This window comes from Diadema antillarum, unplaced genomic scaffold (genome assembly GCF_040938485.1).
Source record: "Diadema antillarum isolate AM-2024a unplaced genomic scaffold, OU_Dant_1.0 seq00000136_RagTag, whole genome shotgun sequence".
Taxonomy (NCBI): Eukaryota; Metazoa; Echinodermata; class Echinoidea; order Diadematoida; family Diadematidae; genus Diadema; species Diadema antillarum.
Window position 1 is genome coordinate 1,130,669 of NW_027271213.1, and position 17,960 is coordinate 1,148,628.

Consider the following 17,960-nt stretch of genomic DNA (forward strand, 5'->3'; position numbering starts at 1 on the left):
CCGACAGAGAGGTATCGCCGATGTTGCTGAAACGTCTCCATATCACTGGAATTACCCGGTAATTTGGATGTATTCGCTCTCAGGATATCCTATCAGAATTCCTCTAGCTGCAATGGCAAGTTGATTGCTGATTCTATCATCGAAACGTTCTGCAGACTCTATTTTAGCGAACTAATAGCTGTTCGGGTCACACCTATATTTTGTGCACACGGATAGATACGTATTCGTGCGGTGTAAGTCGCCTATCGGTTGTCACTGTGTGTTTTTACCGCAGGAAAATCACGAAAACTGTAATTCGATGTGAGGGGCTACTGTGCCTGACATTTTGTGCACCTGCTCGTTAGCACCCCGCGTACCAACTGCTTGCTGGTACCTTGGAACTATCCATATTTTTGTGTGTGACGATTGCCTAGATCTAGACACTCAAGAATTTGGCAAGGAATTCAGCTGTCAGGGGGTTTACCTACGCCGACTTCCCCACCGCCCTACAAATTTACGAGAAACGAGTGTCTTGAGACCGAGAGCTGACAACAACAGCCATGGCTGATGAAGACTTGCTCTTCGATGATGTTTATGAGTTGTGTGAAGTCATTGGAAAGTAAGTCCTTAATCACGTTAATGATAATATAATGTCGACATTTGCTACGTCTAACGGTTAGAGCTGGTCTAACGTGAATAGAAAACTATTTGTACTTTCTATGTTCATTTTGGGTTTATAATATAGACGTCTAACGTTAACTGCGACCAGCCCCAACACGCAGTGTGTAACTGTGTATACGGAGCGTCCCGGGGTTAGTCTAACGTTAGAGTATACGTCATGAAGTGTACATTGTCATTGTAACAGCTACATGTGGAGTTCCTGCCTTATTTTCATATTTGGATGCTAACACAAGCAGATTGAATTTTGGTTCGTGCTTTTCCTATGATTTTTTATTTATTATTATTTTTTTTGTGTATGATCAGGCAAACCAGTTTCAGTTACACACCTAAATATTGAGCAAGAAAGAAGACATTTCTTTCCCTTGCTTTCACCTTAGCAGTAGCATTGGGGGTACCACCTATCGTCACCCTAAGGATCTGTAGCTTGTTTATTCTAGAAATATAAAACAAATTCGCCTAATTCTTACCTCAAATATGCCATAAATACTGCAGTTTTGAATGTCGTGACCGTCTCGTTGATTATGAATCTCCGTTTTAAAATAGCGCAATTTTAGTGCATGCAATCCGTAAAATTCTTCACGCAGCTTAAAAGGGCACCTAGTGATCGTCACCCCCTCTCCTCCATAGGTAATACACGTGAATTTCACAGCCATGCGTCATTACTGAGCGGATGTGTAATTGAGACGTGTTTAGTTTGGTTTGTTAGTTTGTTTTTTAGTTTGATTTCCATTTCTTCGTTTTTATTGTTTTTATAGCTAATGACACTTAATCCCACGCGTACCTTTTCGTTCTATACGCAAACAGCCATGTTACGCAGGGTGCCGATGGCAAGGTACCCTGCTGATAGGTGGTACCCTTACCATAGTAGTACTGGTTCTGATATTAAGCCCATCCCACAGTAGTTTCCATCTTATTTGAATGTGAAATGAGGTAGAAATTATCAACTGTTCTAGACCAATGCAATTATGGGATGACTTTATTTCTTTAATGAGTGAAAAGTGACTATTATATAATGATACACTGCGTAGGTAAAAATATACATAAAACATGCATTAGATTATTTGTGTTGTTGTTGTTCATAGCCAGATATCGCTGGAATATAAATGAGAAATCTATCCCAACACAGCCAAGAAACCCATCTAGATATGCGTCTGAATCCATCCAATTTACATAGACTCTAGTCCATCTCGTCAATGTTAGGCAGTGAAACTACAATGTACAATTGTACATTAAGTATTCTACACTGTATGTTGACCACGTTCTGCTTTAGATTGTTTATGTAACTATTCTAACTCAAAGTATTGCATCTAGCACTCTTACAATAAAAGGGAACATGTACCACACGGCTTCACAAAATGATATCAAACGTTCACTGTGAATTTACATAAAAGAGATAGCGAAAAACATGAAGATTGAGACTGAGCAAGGGGTTGTTTTTTATTGCACCAACCTGCTCCTTGTTTTGCACTTTCGAAAAATTTATATAAGTATGCTTACCATTACCTTTGTTGGGCACTCTGGCCAGTGACATTTGAAATATTGCTGATGGTAGAAATCATTTAGTAAACCTTATGTTCCAGTGTCCATCTTTATGTCATTAAACTAGGACAAGTTTTAACCATGGACTGGATAAATATCTTTTTTCATGATACATTTCTATAAGACATTAACTTGTAGAGGGTTTAAGAAGAGACTGGTTATTTGTAGTGTTAACAGTTAGCCATAACGATACCACATCTGTGTGATACTATCATGACCTACAGTTTATATACAATTTATTTCTGCATGCATGTATTACAGACCAGTGTAATAATTTTTGGTATTATTTAGTGGGTTTCAGAATCTAATAGTGTAGAGCCAATTTGTTCATTGAAAATGAATAAAAACTAAGGTCCTGAATGTTTTTCAACCATTATGTGGGTCCTTCCTTTGAATATTACCTTGTACAATGTATATTCCCAAATTCATTTGGGCATTTGAATACAAATCAGTCCAGAACTTACATTGTAGATTAGGCCAGCACATGTTCCAGCTCTACATATACACGTATCATGCATTTATACACTGTTGTAGTTCAGTTGCACACACTGAAATACATGTACTGTGCCATCAAGCAATTTGAAATGGCAATTTCAACTCTGATGTGAAGGCAGCTACTTTGTATGGTGTTTGTGAATGATGACAAAGTCCATTGTGACTGAAGACCATGATTGAATCACTGTGGAAAGCTGGGAGAAGGGCCTTTTCATTAAAACCCTTCTGTTACTTCACCTCTCCTTCATAATGCTTAAAGGGTGTGTACAATTCTGGTCGAGGTGAGGATTTAGCTTTTAACGTTTTGCGAGATATTCAGAAACCCCTATGAGATGTCAAAGAGCATGCATGCAATTCTAAGGGACCGTATCAAAAGTTTGTTTGATGAAAATCGGTTTTGAAATGGCTGAGATATCCAGAAACAAGGTGAAACAAAGAGATCCTACGCCTTTTATTATTATCACTTTTTTTTGATATCTCAGCCATTTGAAAACGAATTTTCATCAAATAAATGTTGAATCCTTCTTAAAATTACATACTCTTTCATATTTCATAAGAGGTTTCTCATTATCTCACTTAGGAATGTTAACTGAATCCCCACCTCAACCAGTACTGTACCACGCAGGTTGTAGACTTTCTTAGTTAAAAATACAAACTGTATGTATGCATACGAAAACATATTTTTGGGTAAATCATACAAAAACATATTTTTGGGTAAATCATACTAAAACATATTTTTGGGTAAATCATACAAAAACATATTTTGGGGTGAATCTCCCTTGGAGTGAGCTGTGTAACAGTTTGTGTAACTGTGACATACCATCGTTGAATAAGATTGCTTTTGGTTTGCTTTTCTGTATGTGCTTGTGTGTGTGCATGTTTTGTCTGTAAAGATGTCCTTCAAAATTGCTGACCCTATACACAAAGAAACTACACTACACTGTCTTGTAAACAACTTTAAATGGTGTAAAAATATATTTGTAATGTATTATTACACACTTTAATACTCACAATTGTCTAGATGATACCATCATCTGATGTTCAAAGCAGGTAGAAGTGTATTTCAAACCTTATACAGTGGATGGTATGCTATAAAATTTACTGACATTTCCTACATGTAATTTTCTGAGTTGACTGATGCCCTTTTGTTAATATTGCTTCATTGGACAGTTGTGTACCTACAGTGTATTTTCTATTTTTATCTTGATGAAATGTCAGGCAGGCCATAGCTGATTTTAAATGTTTGAATACTTGTCAGCCTCCAGGGAATTCTTGCCAGACTTTTGTTGTATATTGTGTGCATTAATTATACTTCAAAAGAGTATACATGTACAGGTGGGGAGGGGGGGATAGGACACTGTGCAGTTCCTAATGTACATTTATTGTAATGAGGCCAGCTGTTCAAAATTGGTAAAAATGACTGTGAAATTCAGTGCATCCAGTCCCAGAATTCATAGGTCTTCATTATTACAGAATATTGTCTTTTATGGACATTTTTGTGTGATGCGGATGGGTTTTGCAGTAATTGCTGTACAACTGTATGAAGTTCAAGCACTTTTTATTTTGTCTCTTTATAAAGTCTTCTTAGCATGAAAAGGCTATTATTGGGAAGCTTTGATATAGATGAGTTCAAGTTTATAATGTACAAGTGTACATTGTATGTCAATCACAAAGTTTTCAATGTGTAATGTAACATGTATGCATACTCTTTGTTTTATGGCAGCAGAAAACAGTGATACCTATTTGTATTTAATGTAGATATTTAATGATATTTCATCCAAAGGCAAAAGTTTGAAATTACATGCACATAATTGTAGGAAAATTTAAACATTTATAAGTATATTAATGTCATATCTCACAAATCATAGGTCATCATGAAGAATATTGAAGTCAAGATTAAAAAAAAAAAAGAATAGTACAATTGTAGACCTCTTTTATCATAATGATGGTAATGTAGCACTTAACACAAACACATTTGTTGATCATCAAGGATAGAGTAAATTCTTTTCTATTAAAAGTGACAGCTGTTTCTTTATTCACGAGTGACTGATATTGAAATATTCGTAGTGCACATTATATTCTGTATACATTGTACATGTATGTACATTTTATTCGTGCACTAAACGTATTGTATGTAATACGTTTTATCTTTTTAGGTCTAATTAAATGAATGTACTACATGTATGATGTATACTGACTCATTCCCCTGCCAAAAATAATGAATGCTTTAATAATCTGAAAAGAAATTGTGTGAAACCAAACCCTTGAACACCAACATTCAGTTACAAACCCTTTTCAATGTTGTTGCAGCCCACTCAAAACACATGGCACATACACATGTAATGTACAGTATGACAAGAGACTTTGTATTGTCATGGACATCTTTCTATACTTTGCATGCTTGGTGCACATTGCTCCTACAGTGTCCCTCACAAGTTCATGCCTTCATTGTTGCATTATCTTCTAGTTGCATAGACCAGGGTTTGTACTTTGTATCCACCATCTGAAAAGACAATCAAACAATGGGTTGACCTTTTCCCCAACAGACAAAGCTGTCACATAGCTTTAATCTGATGCTCAGCCACCTGATTGAAGTCTGCACCCACAGAAAAGACTACTGGATTATCATCAGTGGGAAGTATCTTAAACACTAAATGATAGACGAGGGGGGCATTTGCAGGCCTGGCAAGGTTGTGTAACACACTTCTCCTCGGCTATGTTTGCCCTCATTATTTGTGATGACATGTCCAGAATATAAACTGTATGATAGGAATTTGGCATGGGACACACATTAGTAGCTTGTGCATAAATGTCCAGCATAATTGTCCTGTGTACTTTGAGACTGCACATGGCATGTAGCAGCTACTGCTTTAACATTGAAAAGAGATGAAACAACACCTACTGGTAGATGACATCTTTCATTGAAAAAAAATAATCAAGATAAAGTTTATACTTTAAGATTATAAACTGTATGAAGACACAGTGAGATTTAAAATTGAGAAATCTGTGGAACATTGAATTGTAAAATGTTTTCAATGTTTTGATATCATTGCTCTTGGGAGTTTCTTTGGTGACTACTTGTATGTCATTATGCTGTCATCCTACATATTTTGTGCTAGGTTGGTAAACATTTTGCAATTATATAATATACAGTACCTTCTTGCAGTTGATTTACAACCATACTCCTTGTGATTCCATTTTGAAAAGAAAAGTGAATTGTATACAAAGATTCTTTTATGCTGGGTATTTTGAAGTAGTATTGTAAATATTCATCTCATACAGTGTGAAACAGCTGTTTTATTGCTGATGTTTTACTTTTTTCCTCTATCATTGGTGCTGCAATATATTTTCAAAAATGTGAAACTGTGTATGGGTTTGTGTGTCCCTTATTCACAAATGTACATAACATGTATCTTTGAATTATAGTCAAATGGAGCACATAGAATGTGTCAGCTGTGCTTTCTTTTGCTAAATTATGTTTTCTTAAATGTGTGGGCTGTCACATAGCATTTGTATTTCAAACGATGATCTTCTGCAATTACTACAAAAAGTACTTTTTTGTGTTTCACAGTACAGGGCAAGTACAGTATGAGATAAAATGACCCAGAACCTGTCTGGAAGCTAGATTAATTAATCAGCACATACTGTACATGTTCAGTTTAAAATTTCAGTACAGCCTTTCAGTCTTGATCAGTGGCCCATACCATGGAATACCCAAAAGCCCCAGTCTCATAAAGAAGCCTGTAATTACTTTTAGGGCAATAAATGTCTCCACTCACAAATTAACCCTTTGTAGGGGAGCAAGAACCTCATGTATGCTTTTGTCTATCTTGACAAATACGCACAGTGGATCTACTGGGCAAAGCATATCTTAAATGTAGTTACATGCTAATTCTGATCGTGCTATCCGACCGCAGAATTATTGCAAGCAGTAAAGTTAGCTGATTCGGATCACATTTTCATACTTACAGTGTGTGTACTGCACTCACATGATCTGTCTACTGTACCCAGTATCCTTCATGTGACACAGCATGTCCTTGTTCGCCCTCTTCTTCCTACTCTTAGACCTGCAAAATTCCCTGTAAAAAAAAATCATGGTTTCTTCTCGAACTAATGACAAATTTGAAATGTCATAAACTTCAATGCACAACAGTTATCTTGTTCATGGTAGCTGTTGAAAATGTTGACATTTAAAACACAATTTATACCATGCATTACAACTGGAAGTACAGCTTGACAGTCACTCACTTACTCAGACAAAATGTGGAAGTCAGCCCTGTGTGTGAAAAGAGTGCACACTTGAAAAGTGCATTTCAGTCCAGGAATAATTTATTCAATATGCTACATGTAATTTGGTGTGCGATGTTTGACTACCAAAGATTGAGCGAAATGACGGAGTTTGGATGAAAAAATTGTGTTCCAGAATAAAAATGGGATTGTGTTCGCAATTGCTGTATTTCGCACAAGTTTTGGTGCTACATACATACGTACATTACACACATGCCTACGCTGCAAGATGCATCATACATTGTACATGTGTCACAATATTATTATCATTTTTTTTAAAAGGGTAGTGTAAGTAAGTAAAGAGAAGCATGCTGTACACTGGAATTTCATATAAAACACAACAGACCCTTTGAAAACACTTTAGGAGATCATGACAGGCATATAATCATTTCAGAGTCATCAAAATGGAATTTCAAAGACATCTTGCTGTCAATCCATCGTGAGTTCTGCATTCTTCTTAAAATTTACTTCATCTTGGTACACTGAACAGTAGAGACAAACCAAACTGAGAAACAGAGCACTTTTTTTTTTTTAAGTTGAGTTGGAATTGAATCACAGAGTGCTGTTTTTCCCTCTGCAGTCTTGTTGAATGGCAAATTGCATTTTACTTTCATAAGCCAATGGTACATGTACATTGTATGCACAGGAAAAGACCTACAGTACAAATTGTACCCTTTCCTGGCTGTGCCAGTGTATTGACCTCAGCTTGCAGTCAGACATAAAGTAAAGTCTCAATGAGGGTGTGGACATTTTCATTCATGTTTTTGCTTCTATCTGTCGGTTTTTCCCCTCTTCATGTATATTACACATATTATATGTACTGTACATTGTAGCATTGGTAAGATACTGTAAAAAAAGTGGATATTTTCGCGCGACTAATTTTTCGCGCTTCGCCGGGTCAGAGGAGTTTCGAGTGTTTTTAATTCCGCGGAATCAAGACATCACGCACAGGAACGTATGGTAAGCAAAAATATTCGCTTGCTTTTTTCGCTAGTTTCTGATTGCGCGAAATGCGCGAAAATTTCAACACCGCGAAAATTTCCACTTTTACAGTATGCTAGTACAGTACTGTATGAATACTGTAAGGGTACAATGGTACATTTAAGGCAAGTACTTTGTGTCGTCATGAGGGCGGCCCTGCTTTGTATTAAAGCCATGCACTGTACACATGTAGTTGTACATGTACAATGTACCAGACAGAAAGCTGCCCCATACACCATACGTCTATAAACCTTTTCAGAATGAGAAAGATACGCAATTTGTTTTGAAGAGTACATTTGCTGTATAGGCCTAATATTTGATGATATACAAATAATTGTAAGTACCAGTAGTCATTTGTATAACTGGTTATTACAAGCATACGTACAAGTAACTGTATGTCTATGATCCATACATGTGAATGTGATTCATGAACACAAAGAATCCAGGGAAAAACTGTTCGTCAAATCAGTCAGTCTAGTGTATTAAAAGTTATTGTAGACTTTGGGTTATACAAACATTGTAGCATTGTTTCATTGCTAAACTGACAAGGTCAACCAAGAAATCCAAATGCTTACGTAATATCAAAATTCTTTATTTTAACATAGATACAAACAATATACATGTAGCAATACAGCCATCGAAGTGGCAGCAAGCTGTTACTGATTACTGAGTTGCTTGGTTCTCGTATTCTTGTACATACACACATAAATGAAGTTTACACGTACAGTGTATGAACAACTACTCCATACTATGTTTTAGGGAAGGTACAAACATACATGTACTTGTACTGTAAACACATAATTTCCAAGATTCCCTTCATATTTAAACTCACCTTGTCAGACAACGTACAAAGTCAATCTTTGATGCAATAAAACATTTCATTCTTCTGTAGGATATCCTCCAATTCTAGCGTGCTTTTGTTAATTAAATCTTCAAGCTCTCTACAAGCAAAAGAAAAAAAGTGAATTTAATTACCTTGTGCAGATTTTTGGTATGTTTGGTTTTGTTCATTTTTATTCTACATCTAGATTGTAGTTTGCCCAGGATTCCTGGTAGATAATCTTTATTCCCCTTTAGATAAAGAATAAGGTTCTGTCCCAGTACACTGTTTGATATAATAGGGTATGGGTCACTTTTCATTTCAGCAAGAGCTATGGAGAGATGACTCATCATTGTATGCAAGATTTACAACATGAAGGCAATCAGTCATGATTGCATAGATCTACATACTAATCTGAAGGTGTACATACATTGTATATTCATAAAATGAAACAATATATTAATGAAACTGTGTTGCACGGTGAAACACATGCACACACACACACACACACACAAGGCAGAGATACAATCTAGATCCAAGAGAGAGGAAAAAAAGAAATAGGCCTAATATAGAGATATCAGACACTTAAATGTGGAGATCACAGCTAGAGATTGTTTGTAGATTTGTATAATAGTACATGCAGTAGATCATACACTTTTTGTAGATATTGTATTCCAAAGAGACCGGCAGACACACCAAGGAATACGCACATGACTTGTAAGGCCGAAACATAGGAAGAGATAGAGGGAGAGAGAGAGAGAGTAGAGAGAGTTAGGGGTGGGGCATGTCAGATATCATCCATCTAATTACTATTAGACTGTCACTGCCTACCCGCCCAGTCTATTCCATCTCATCTGCATTGACAATGAAGACATTCTATGTGGTTAAACTCACCTCCGGTCAGAGGTGCATGCATTATGTCGAAGAATGTAATATGTGGGGCACTTGCACTGAGCGGGATGCAATAAAAATGGTGAAGACTAGTGGTTCCATGACAATGCTCCCATGAAATATCTGCACACTAATCCAGACATAAATTCTATCCACAACCCTAACCGTAATCCTAATCCTCTCATCAAACTAAACCTAAAACCCTATCACAACCGTAACCCTAAGTCCTTGGAGAAAGTACTCAGTTAAAACCGAAGCAATTGTCACAGAAGCAAATGTCAGTGTCACCAAATATAGCATTGATCGTCTTTGCTTTCTGAGAAATATATCGGCCAATGTCCCCCCCCCCCCTCCAGCTGGAACATGCCGTACATGTACGTGCACACGTTTGTACATGTGCATACTCTTCATCTTTAAGCATGTCTTTGTTATAACCTGTACATTATGCAACCTGTGCATAAACTATATTTAATCATACTATATTTTACCAGGAGCTCTGTATTAAAAAGACAACAACAACAAACTGATGAACACTGTAATGTAGTGTCTACTCTGCTGCGTTGCACCAAGAAGAGGGTACAATGAATGCATTGCTCGCTCTTCAGAGAGGCATTCTCTCTGAAAGTTGGTTTTATTCATTATACAAGTGATATACAACTGTATTGAAACATGAGATGATACCAAGATTAGCTACTGTAAAAGTGGATATTTTCGCGCGACTAATTTTTGCGCGATCGGCGGGGTAAGAAGAGTTTCGCGTGTTTTTAATTCCGCGGAACCAAGACATCAACTACTGGAACATATGGCGAGCAAAAATATTCGCATGCTTTTATTTTCGCGCTAGTTTCGGGTTGCGCGAAATGCGCGAAAATTTCAACACCGCGAAAATTTCCACCTTTAAGCCCTTTTTACACTTGTGTTTCTTAACCCCGGACTTTCTCTGACCCAGGACTATCGTTAGTCCCGTACCAATTTTTTCAGCTTTTTACACTGGCCAATTAGTCACGTATTATCTCTTGTCCGGGGCTAAGGAGAAAACTGACCTTTTTACGCTTGTATTCTTAGCCCCGGACTTTCCAAACCACATGAATATTCATGATTACGCTGTGTACTGTACACGTACACGCACGCACCGGCAGTACTTGATTACCTCGTTTCTGATTGGTCAGTGAGGGTCGGACTTCATCTCCGTCGCTTAGACCAGGATTATTTTTTCGTTCTGTCTACACTCACTTGCTTGGCACCGCAATTGCGGTGCTAACCCTGCTATTTTGCAGGGCCAGATAGTACCGAACTATCGGTGGGGCTAGCCCACTTTGGCAAAAACGAGTGTAAACAGAAAGTGGGCTAAGGATAGTCTCGTACCAACGGTGGGGCTAAGACCCCCCTTAGCCCCACCAAAGCCCTTTACATTAGTCGTGACAGACCATCAGCAGCGTAACATTGATCATTTAGACTCAACCTTTTGGTCTCTCTATCCATGCCATTTTGCAGAACCTTTACATGGTAATATCCTTCTCGCAATTTGACCAATTATTCTTTTCTGAATTGTCACTTTGCTTTGCGATCAAGAAATACAGCATGTCTTGAGATGAATTCATATTGAATAGCAGCGTCATATACATATAAGTATTTATCTATATTTAAACTCAAGACTATTGCTGTTTAGCAAGCCATGAAGATTTCTGTGTGAGTTGAATATGTTTTTCGTGCAGTCTAATACAAACCATTATCTCTTTCTTTATTTCCTTTTTTTTGTGAGAGCTGATTTATTGTAAGGAGACCAGTGCTGCCATGAGATTCTAACCTGTAAATGAACCCATCTTCATTGAGTGATCACACAGAGTCATCCTTTCTTCCCTATCAATACAAAATTTATAGAGATTGTGGCTTTTTAGCAAGAGGAGATTAATGACCATGGCCTCAAGAAATGTCGGCAATGTATTTTTTTTTTTCCTGTTTGGGCTAACTCAAAAGAGGTAGAAAAGAAGAAGAGAAGGGAAGCTAATAATACATAGAGATTTGTTCAGAAGGGAATGAATAAATTTCAGCAAATTTGTTATATTTCCTATTAAATGTAGTGTACTTTTCAGGCATGTACAGTAGGCCCTATATATGAAAACAAGTGCATTTATATTGCAATCCAGGGCCCTGTTTATGAATCCAGGGCCCTGTTTCACTAGCATGGGGACTACATCAAACCCAACAATAAACCAAATTTAGGACAGATTCAGATTAGATCTAGTTGGAAAAGGTACGTTGGATAGTATATTCAAGATGTATTCTAAATGGCAATATGTGTGCAAGATATTGTTCACAACTGGCTCGGTAAAACAGATCCTTTTTACACTCTACAAATGTAGAACTAATTGATGCCAAAATCGTCCATCTTAGAGATCAGTTGAATTTAATTTTAATATTGATTTAGGGCTTAGTTAAACAAGCTCTTGGCCTGCTGTAGAGGAGAGCTATGTATAAAATGCTCTCAGTGTACCATGTAATGGTTGAATGTATTTTCCTCTGTCTTATCTGGACATCTACCCCTACATGTTTACACCATGTATGCTTTTGCAGCTTTATGATGGTCTTTCATTTGATATAAAATACATACTGTATGCTCACTGTTAGTGGATAATGTGAGTTGTGTTTATATGTATGATCAGAATGACTCAGATGGATGTCTTGAAGCCAGACTTTCATACCCATTCACAGATTAGATTCACATGTTTTCAGGAATTTGATTTCCACTTGCAGAATGCACAAATTCAAATTCAGCATGTCCATTGTTTGTACATGTAGTGTGTCAAAACTTTATATCCCTAGTACTGAATGTCAAACATTACAGTTCCAAAGATAAACACCCGTAATGTTTTTCGGATATCATTGCGAAAGTATCTGTTATCAATATAATAATCATCCCCTCTGAAAACATGTAAATATTTATGTACATATAACAATTCTTCTGTGAATATTGTAAATACATTATATTATAATCTACGGTACATCATTGAAAGGACTGGCCTCGACTAGCCTGCACGCTATTGCCAGTTCTTTTTTGCCAAACTGTATCTAACTATTAATTGTTGTGACTTTATTGACGATGTTTGTTTGTTTGTTTGGTAAATAAAAAAATCTCTCTCATTGATATATTCATTCTCACAATGTGAGTTTTGCACCATGTTTGTATCCTTCACTGCAGCATTGTAAATGTGATTTCCTGTAGTTCTAACTTTCTTTGGTGCTTTATTGAACAAAATAACCTTGTGAGAATGAGTGCTACACTGTAGTAGTCTTTTTAAAGGCACTCGGTTACCCTGTTGCAAAGCACAGGGGCCACATTTTAGCCTTATTTTGATAATCTAGCTACATGTTTATGCGTCGTACATCAAGATATTGACATACACTGTATGTCTGTACGCTGAATCCAATGAGCATTTCAGATCTGTCTGAAGAGGTGAGTTTACAGCTTTTTTACATGAACATAGAGGCTGTACATAGTGTACATGATATACTTACCAAGTACCACATTTCACCTACAGTGTATGCTGTACACCGTAGTTGTACACTGTAGATCTTCTCAAACATAATGTGGAGGAATTTCTTCTCTCACACAATAAATGCTCTTTGGACATCACTTTTACCAAATAGTAGCTGTGCATTTAATTGTTAAGGCAGTTGCCCAGAACTTTTGGCAGATGTGCCTTTGTCAAAGATGATGAGCCATACACTGTATCATTTGATAGAAGGGTTTGCATGATTGAACATACCAAATGCATTTTAGTGAATATGCTGCCTTTTCTTTTGACAAGGAATACATTGTATTCCAAGCGGGTCTTTAATCTTATAGTGTACATTGTGTATGTGCGTACATAATAATAATAAAAGGACATTTATATTGCGCAGCTACTATAATGATATACTCTACTGCGCATTACAAAATGGCATGCATACAAGAAATTCAAACAGAAAATACACTACTTCAAGCTGTACAGTTAGTCATTTGCTGATCCTCTTTTTAAAGGTATGCTCTCTTCACTATTTGCTGAAATATTCCTCCATAAACAAGAGTTTCTGTTTTCCCATCAGCCATTTTGTTTTGCTGTTTATACTTTAAGAGCCACGTTTTATAGACAGAAGGGCAGCATGATGACCCCAAACATCAACATCGTTTTTGCCTATTTCGAAACTGTGCATGTTTCTCCTTTCCAAACCTGAGTGAGGAGTATGAAAAAAAAAGAAAAAAAAGTGTGTTCCCCCGCATATGTGCTACTGCTGTCACCCTGGTTATTGGCTGGTATCATGGCGAAACGGATGAATCACCAATTAGCCAGTCCCGCTTTCTGAAGTCATTCATTTCCGACCCTTCTCTGAGCAAGTGCACATTGGGATTCATTCAATAAACTGAGCAGCTATCATTCCCCCACCACTCCATGCATTGTGTATATCCCTAGAAGCTCCATCTTTCTATCCCTATTACTTCTCTGTCTCTCTGCCTACATGTATCTCTCCCGGTTCTCTCTTCCTACATACATGTAGCTAGGCTCATTCACACAGGAGAATTATTAGTGTTTGGATCATGTTGCGAAATCAGTTTTATTTGCTACCATTTACAAATCCCCCCCCCCCAAAAAAAAAGATCATTCAGCTGCAAGTGAAGCACTCTACATCTCTTAACTGAGCATGCGCATTATAATAATGATGACCTGAGTTTAACCTTGGGCACCCTACTGTCCTGACATACCTTAGTACAATATGTTGAGTGGCATCATGGAATAAACTACCTTGTTTTGTTTAAATCGTTTGTTTGTGTGTTTGTGTTTATTGCAGTTTATACACATGCAAGGGTTTAAATCAAAAGAAAAAAATCAAGATGGGCCAAACTGCGCTCTGCGATGTAGATAGCAAGATTTAACTTCTTTTTTTCTTTTTCTTTTTTTTGCACAAGAATTACACGTTTGTAAGGGTTTTCACACTGTGCTGCCAAAACTGATTTTCAAAAATTATTGGTTTTTTTTTTTTTTTTTTTGAGTGCTTGTGCACGGGACTTTTGTCTTTCAAGATCCTTGTCTTCATAACAAAGTACCGCTCTCATATGTAACTCTTTTGCACAGTGTACAATAGGGAATTGCATGTACTGTAAAGCGAGGAATATTCCCGTGCATTTTAATTTCATGAATTTTGCAAGAGCCAATTTTCATGAAATTAAAATGAGCACTGAAGATCTTGTCTACACAATATGCATTGAATGTTAGAGGCAACTTGCGAAAATTTCATGCAGCAAATAAGGCCGTCGGCTCCCATTCGCCAAAATTTCATGCCACGAAAATATCACGTTTTCCTGTATTACACGGATTATGAGTGTGAGGCGTAGGTGTAACTGCTACTACAGCAGTAGACCATTCATTCACCTACATACTTGTACAGTAAATCATAAAGATTATCATACATTGTATAGCCAAAGACATCAATGTGTCTCTGATGACCACACAATAGTGCTGTTGGCAATGATGAATCATATGAGAATGAGACTTTCATTAATGGCCACTAGCACCACCATTCCATGTTGCATTTTTCTTTTAATTTGGACCTCCAACCATACTTGAGATACATCTACATCACTGTAAAAGAGCTCTCTTCCATGTAAACTGTAAGCAGTTCCTTTAAATGACACACAATAATTGCTGTCATCAATCCAGAAGTGTCAATTAGGTTATGTGACAGCAGCATGCCCAGCTAGTGTCCAATTACTGTACGACTGTCAAAGCCAATTACTATTTGCTGGATACAGGTGCAATGAACATTGTTAATTTAGTTTGCAGCATTTGTACCGGAATGCACTCTGGAATTATTTAAATGAGAAGAAGGCTCGTATCAAGGGAGTTCTGCTGCAATGCAGGCTGGTGTCTAGTCATCACCCAGTCTGTTGCATACACTTGCTCCCCCCCCCCCCCCCAAAAAAAAAAAAAAAAGATAAAAAAAGATAAAAATAAATAAATGAATAAATAAAAAATAAAAAATAAGAATAAAAAATAATGAAATAAAAATTTCTTAAATGTGTCAGAATACATACAGTACACTGTACAGGGTTCAACACTAACTTTTTTTGTCTGAGGGCCCATTCAAGCCACTAAAATTTCTAAATCTGAAATTTTGGTGGCCCGAAATAATAGCAAAAGTAACAATCTATTTTGAATCTCAGATGCCTGATGGGGCCACCAAAAGATAAATTTGGTGGCTGGACACCAATCTTTAGTGGCCCCGGGCCATCCCTCATGTCAAGCGTGGCCGTAACATACAAGTATCTGTGAAAGAATATTAAAAAGAAAAATTATTATTTTGTTCCTTGATAATGGATGCCTTTTACATGTACAATACAGGAAGAAATATGTGTATCTGCTATATTCCTTGTATTTATTCAAAATACTGGTACTGTAATAGTGGATATATTTCTCGTGACTAATAGTGAGATGCACGAAAATTTCCACTTTTACAGTAGCTGAATTTGTTGATGGTGTGTATACGCTGATATTTCTTGCAGGGTAGCATAGCTGGTTTTCTGTCAGTCGAGGCTGTGTAAACTGCAGTCATTACCCTCAGTATGAGAGTGTAGTCTAATTTGTAAATGATTGGAGCACTGGAAGGACTTGGACGCTTAGAATTTATATTTGTAATGCGAAGTCCATCTCACAATTATATTGGAAAGGGCGAGCAGGGGCGAGATCCATTTTCGTGCGAGAACGGGATTGGGAGGGTCCTATTCACCTCTTGTGAATTCCGGAAGGGACTGGTGAGCCAGCCAGGAAATATTATTAATAATCGTCAATTTATGTCTGCCTTGCATTTCCTGCGCAGACTGGAGCATGCCAGAACGGGTGCAAAGGGGGGTGGGGGGAGGGGTGTTGAGAGAGAGAGTTCAAATAAAGCTACCGCTGTGAGGTAGTTGGGCAGTGGCATATGTATCTCCAATAGCTGCATTCATACACACCTGAAATCAATGGTGTTTGAAAATCAGCTTTTGCTTCACAATATGAAAACCGTTTAGTCTTGTGTTTGGACACACACACACACACACAAATGTTTTAACTCTTGTGATGTGCATTAGGCGTTTTCACATCAGCCCGATAAAAATCCAAACTCGAGATATTTTGCGCGATCGCAAATTAGTGCGCTATTTCATTTCCTATTCACATCAGCCCGAAAAGAATTAGCCCAAAATTTTTTCGAGCTAATTCGACAGCTGAGCATGTGCAAACAGTGTCGGTTATACCAGTAGAGCGCGGTCACACATGCTAGGCATGATGGGATGCATCGCGCTAATTTCTTGAGGCGATTTCACATCATCAAATCGCGCGCTAGTTCGCAAATTATCCCGCTATTTCGGAAATTTCCCGAGTTGGAGTCGACAAATTTTCTCGATCAGAGCGATAAAATTAGCGCGCTAATTTGTATTCACATTATCAAATAGTGCGCTATTTCGTGATCGGGTTAATTTCCCAAGTCAGAAAATAGTGCGCTATTTCAAAACATCGGGCTGATGTGAAAACGCCTTTTGTGGTGCGAAAATCTGTCCCGCTTGATTTTTTTTTTTTTTTAAATTCTGCCATAATTTGCCCTGCATGTATAGCATGTACATGTATGAGTGGCATACAAAGAAAAGCATCAAATTTTTATATTCTCATGTAACTTAGTTATTGTAACTCGCCATATAACAACTGTACACATACTCAGGTGCCCAGGGGTCAGGCTGTGATCATTGTGCAGGCATGTGCTGTCTGAGATACAAATCAAAGCACTTCACTTGCATCCAAGTGATTTTTTTTCCTCTCTCTTTGCCGTGTGAAAACGGTGACAAATAAAATTGATTTTTGCATTGCAATGCTAAAAAGCAATAACTCCCGTGTGTGAGTGTGGCTAATGTGTGTTTGTGTAAGATCTCATCCTCTATGTTTGATCGACAGTGGCAACAGCAAACATGAATAACAGGTTTACTCACTAAATTCAGTGGATGAATGTATATTTGTGTTGTGAGTCCAAATCCTTCTTAGGTTTCTTTCACAGGAAATAAAGATTGACATGCATACAAAAGTGTACTTTTTCATGTTTGCCATTCTGTGCACATGTACATTTAAGAGCTGGATATTAAGGGCGATGTGGGATATTTTTGCAGGGTCAAAGGCTGATGTAAATGTGTTGAACTGAAAATACTACACTGTATCATGTCACTTGATATAGTCCAGATAAATTTTAAAGTGTGTAATACAATTTTCATGATCTGTTCATTTTGTAC

At 37.3% G+C, this 17,960-nt stretch overlaps 1 protein-coding gene across 1 annotated transcript in view; it reads left to right on the plus strand.

Annotated features, from left to right (window-relative positions):
* Positions 1–17,960, plus strand: part of LOC139727582 (peripheral plasma membrane protein CASK-like) — a 144,724-nt gene continuing 126,764 nt past the window's right edge. The window contains exon 1 of the mRNA XM_071638563.1: positions 1–598. Within this exon, the coding sequence (XP_071494664.1) occupies positions 540–598 (59 nt within the window). The 5' untranslated portion in view covers positions 1–539. The remainder of the gene's footprint in view (positions 599–17,960) is intronic.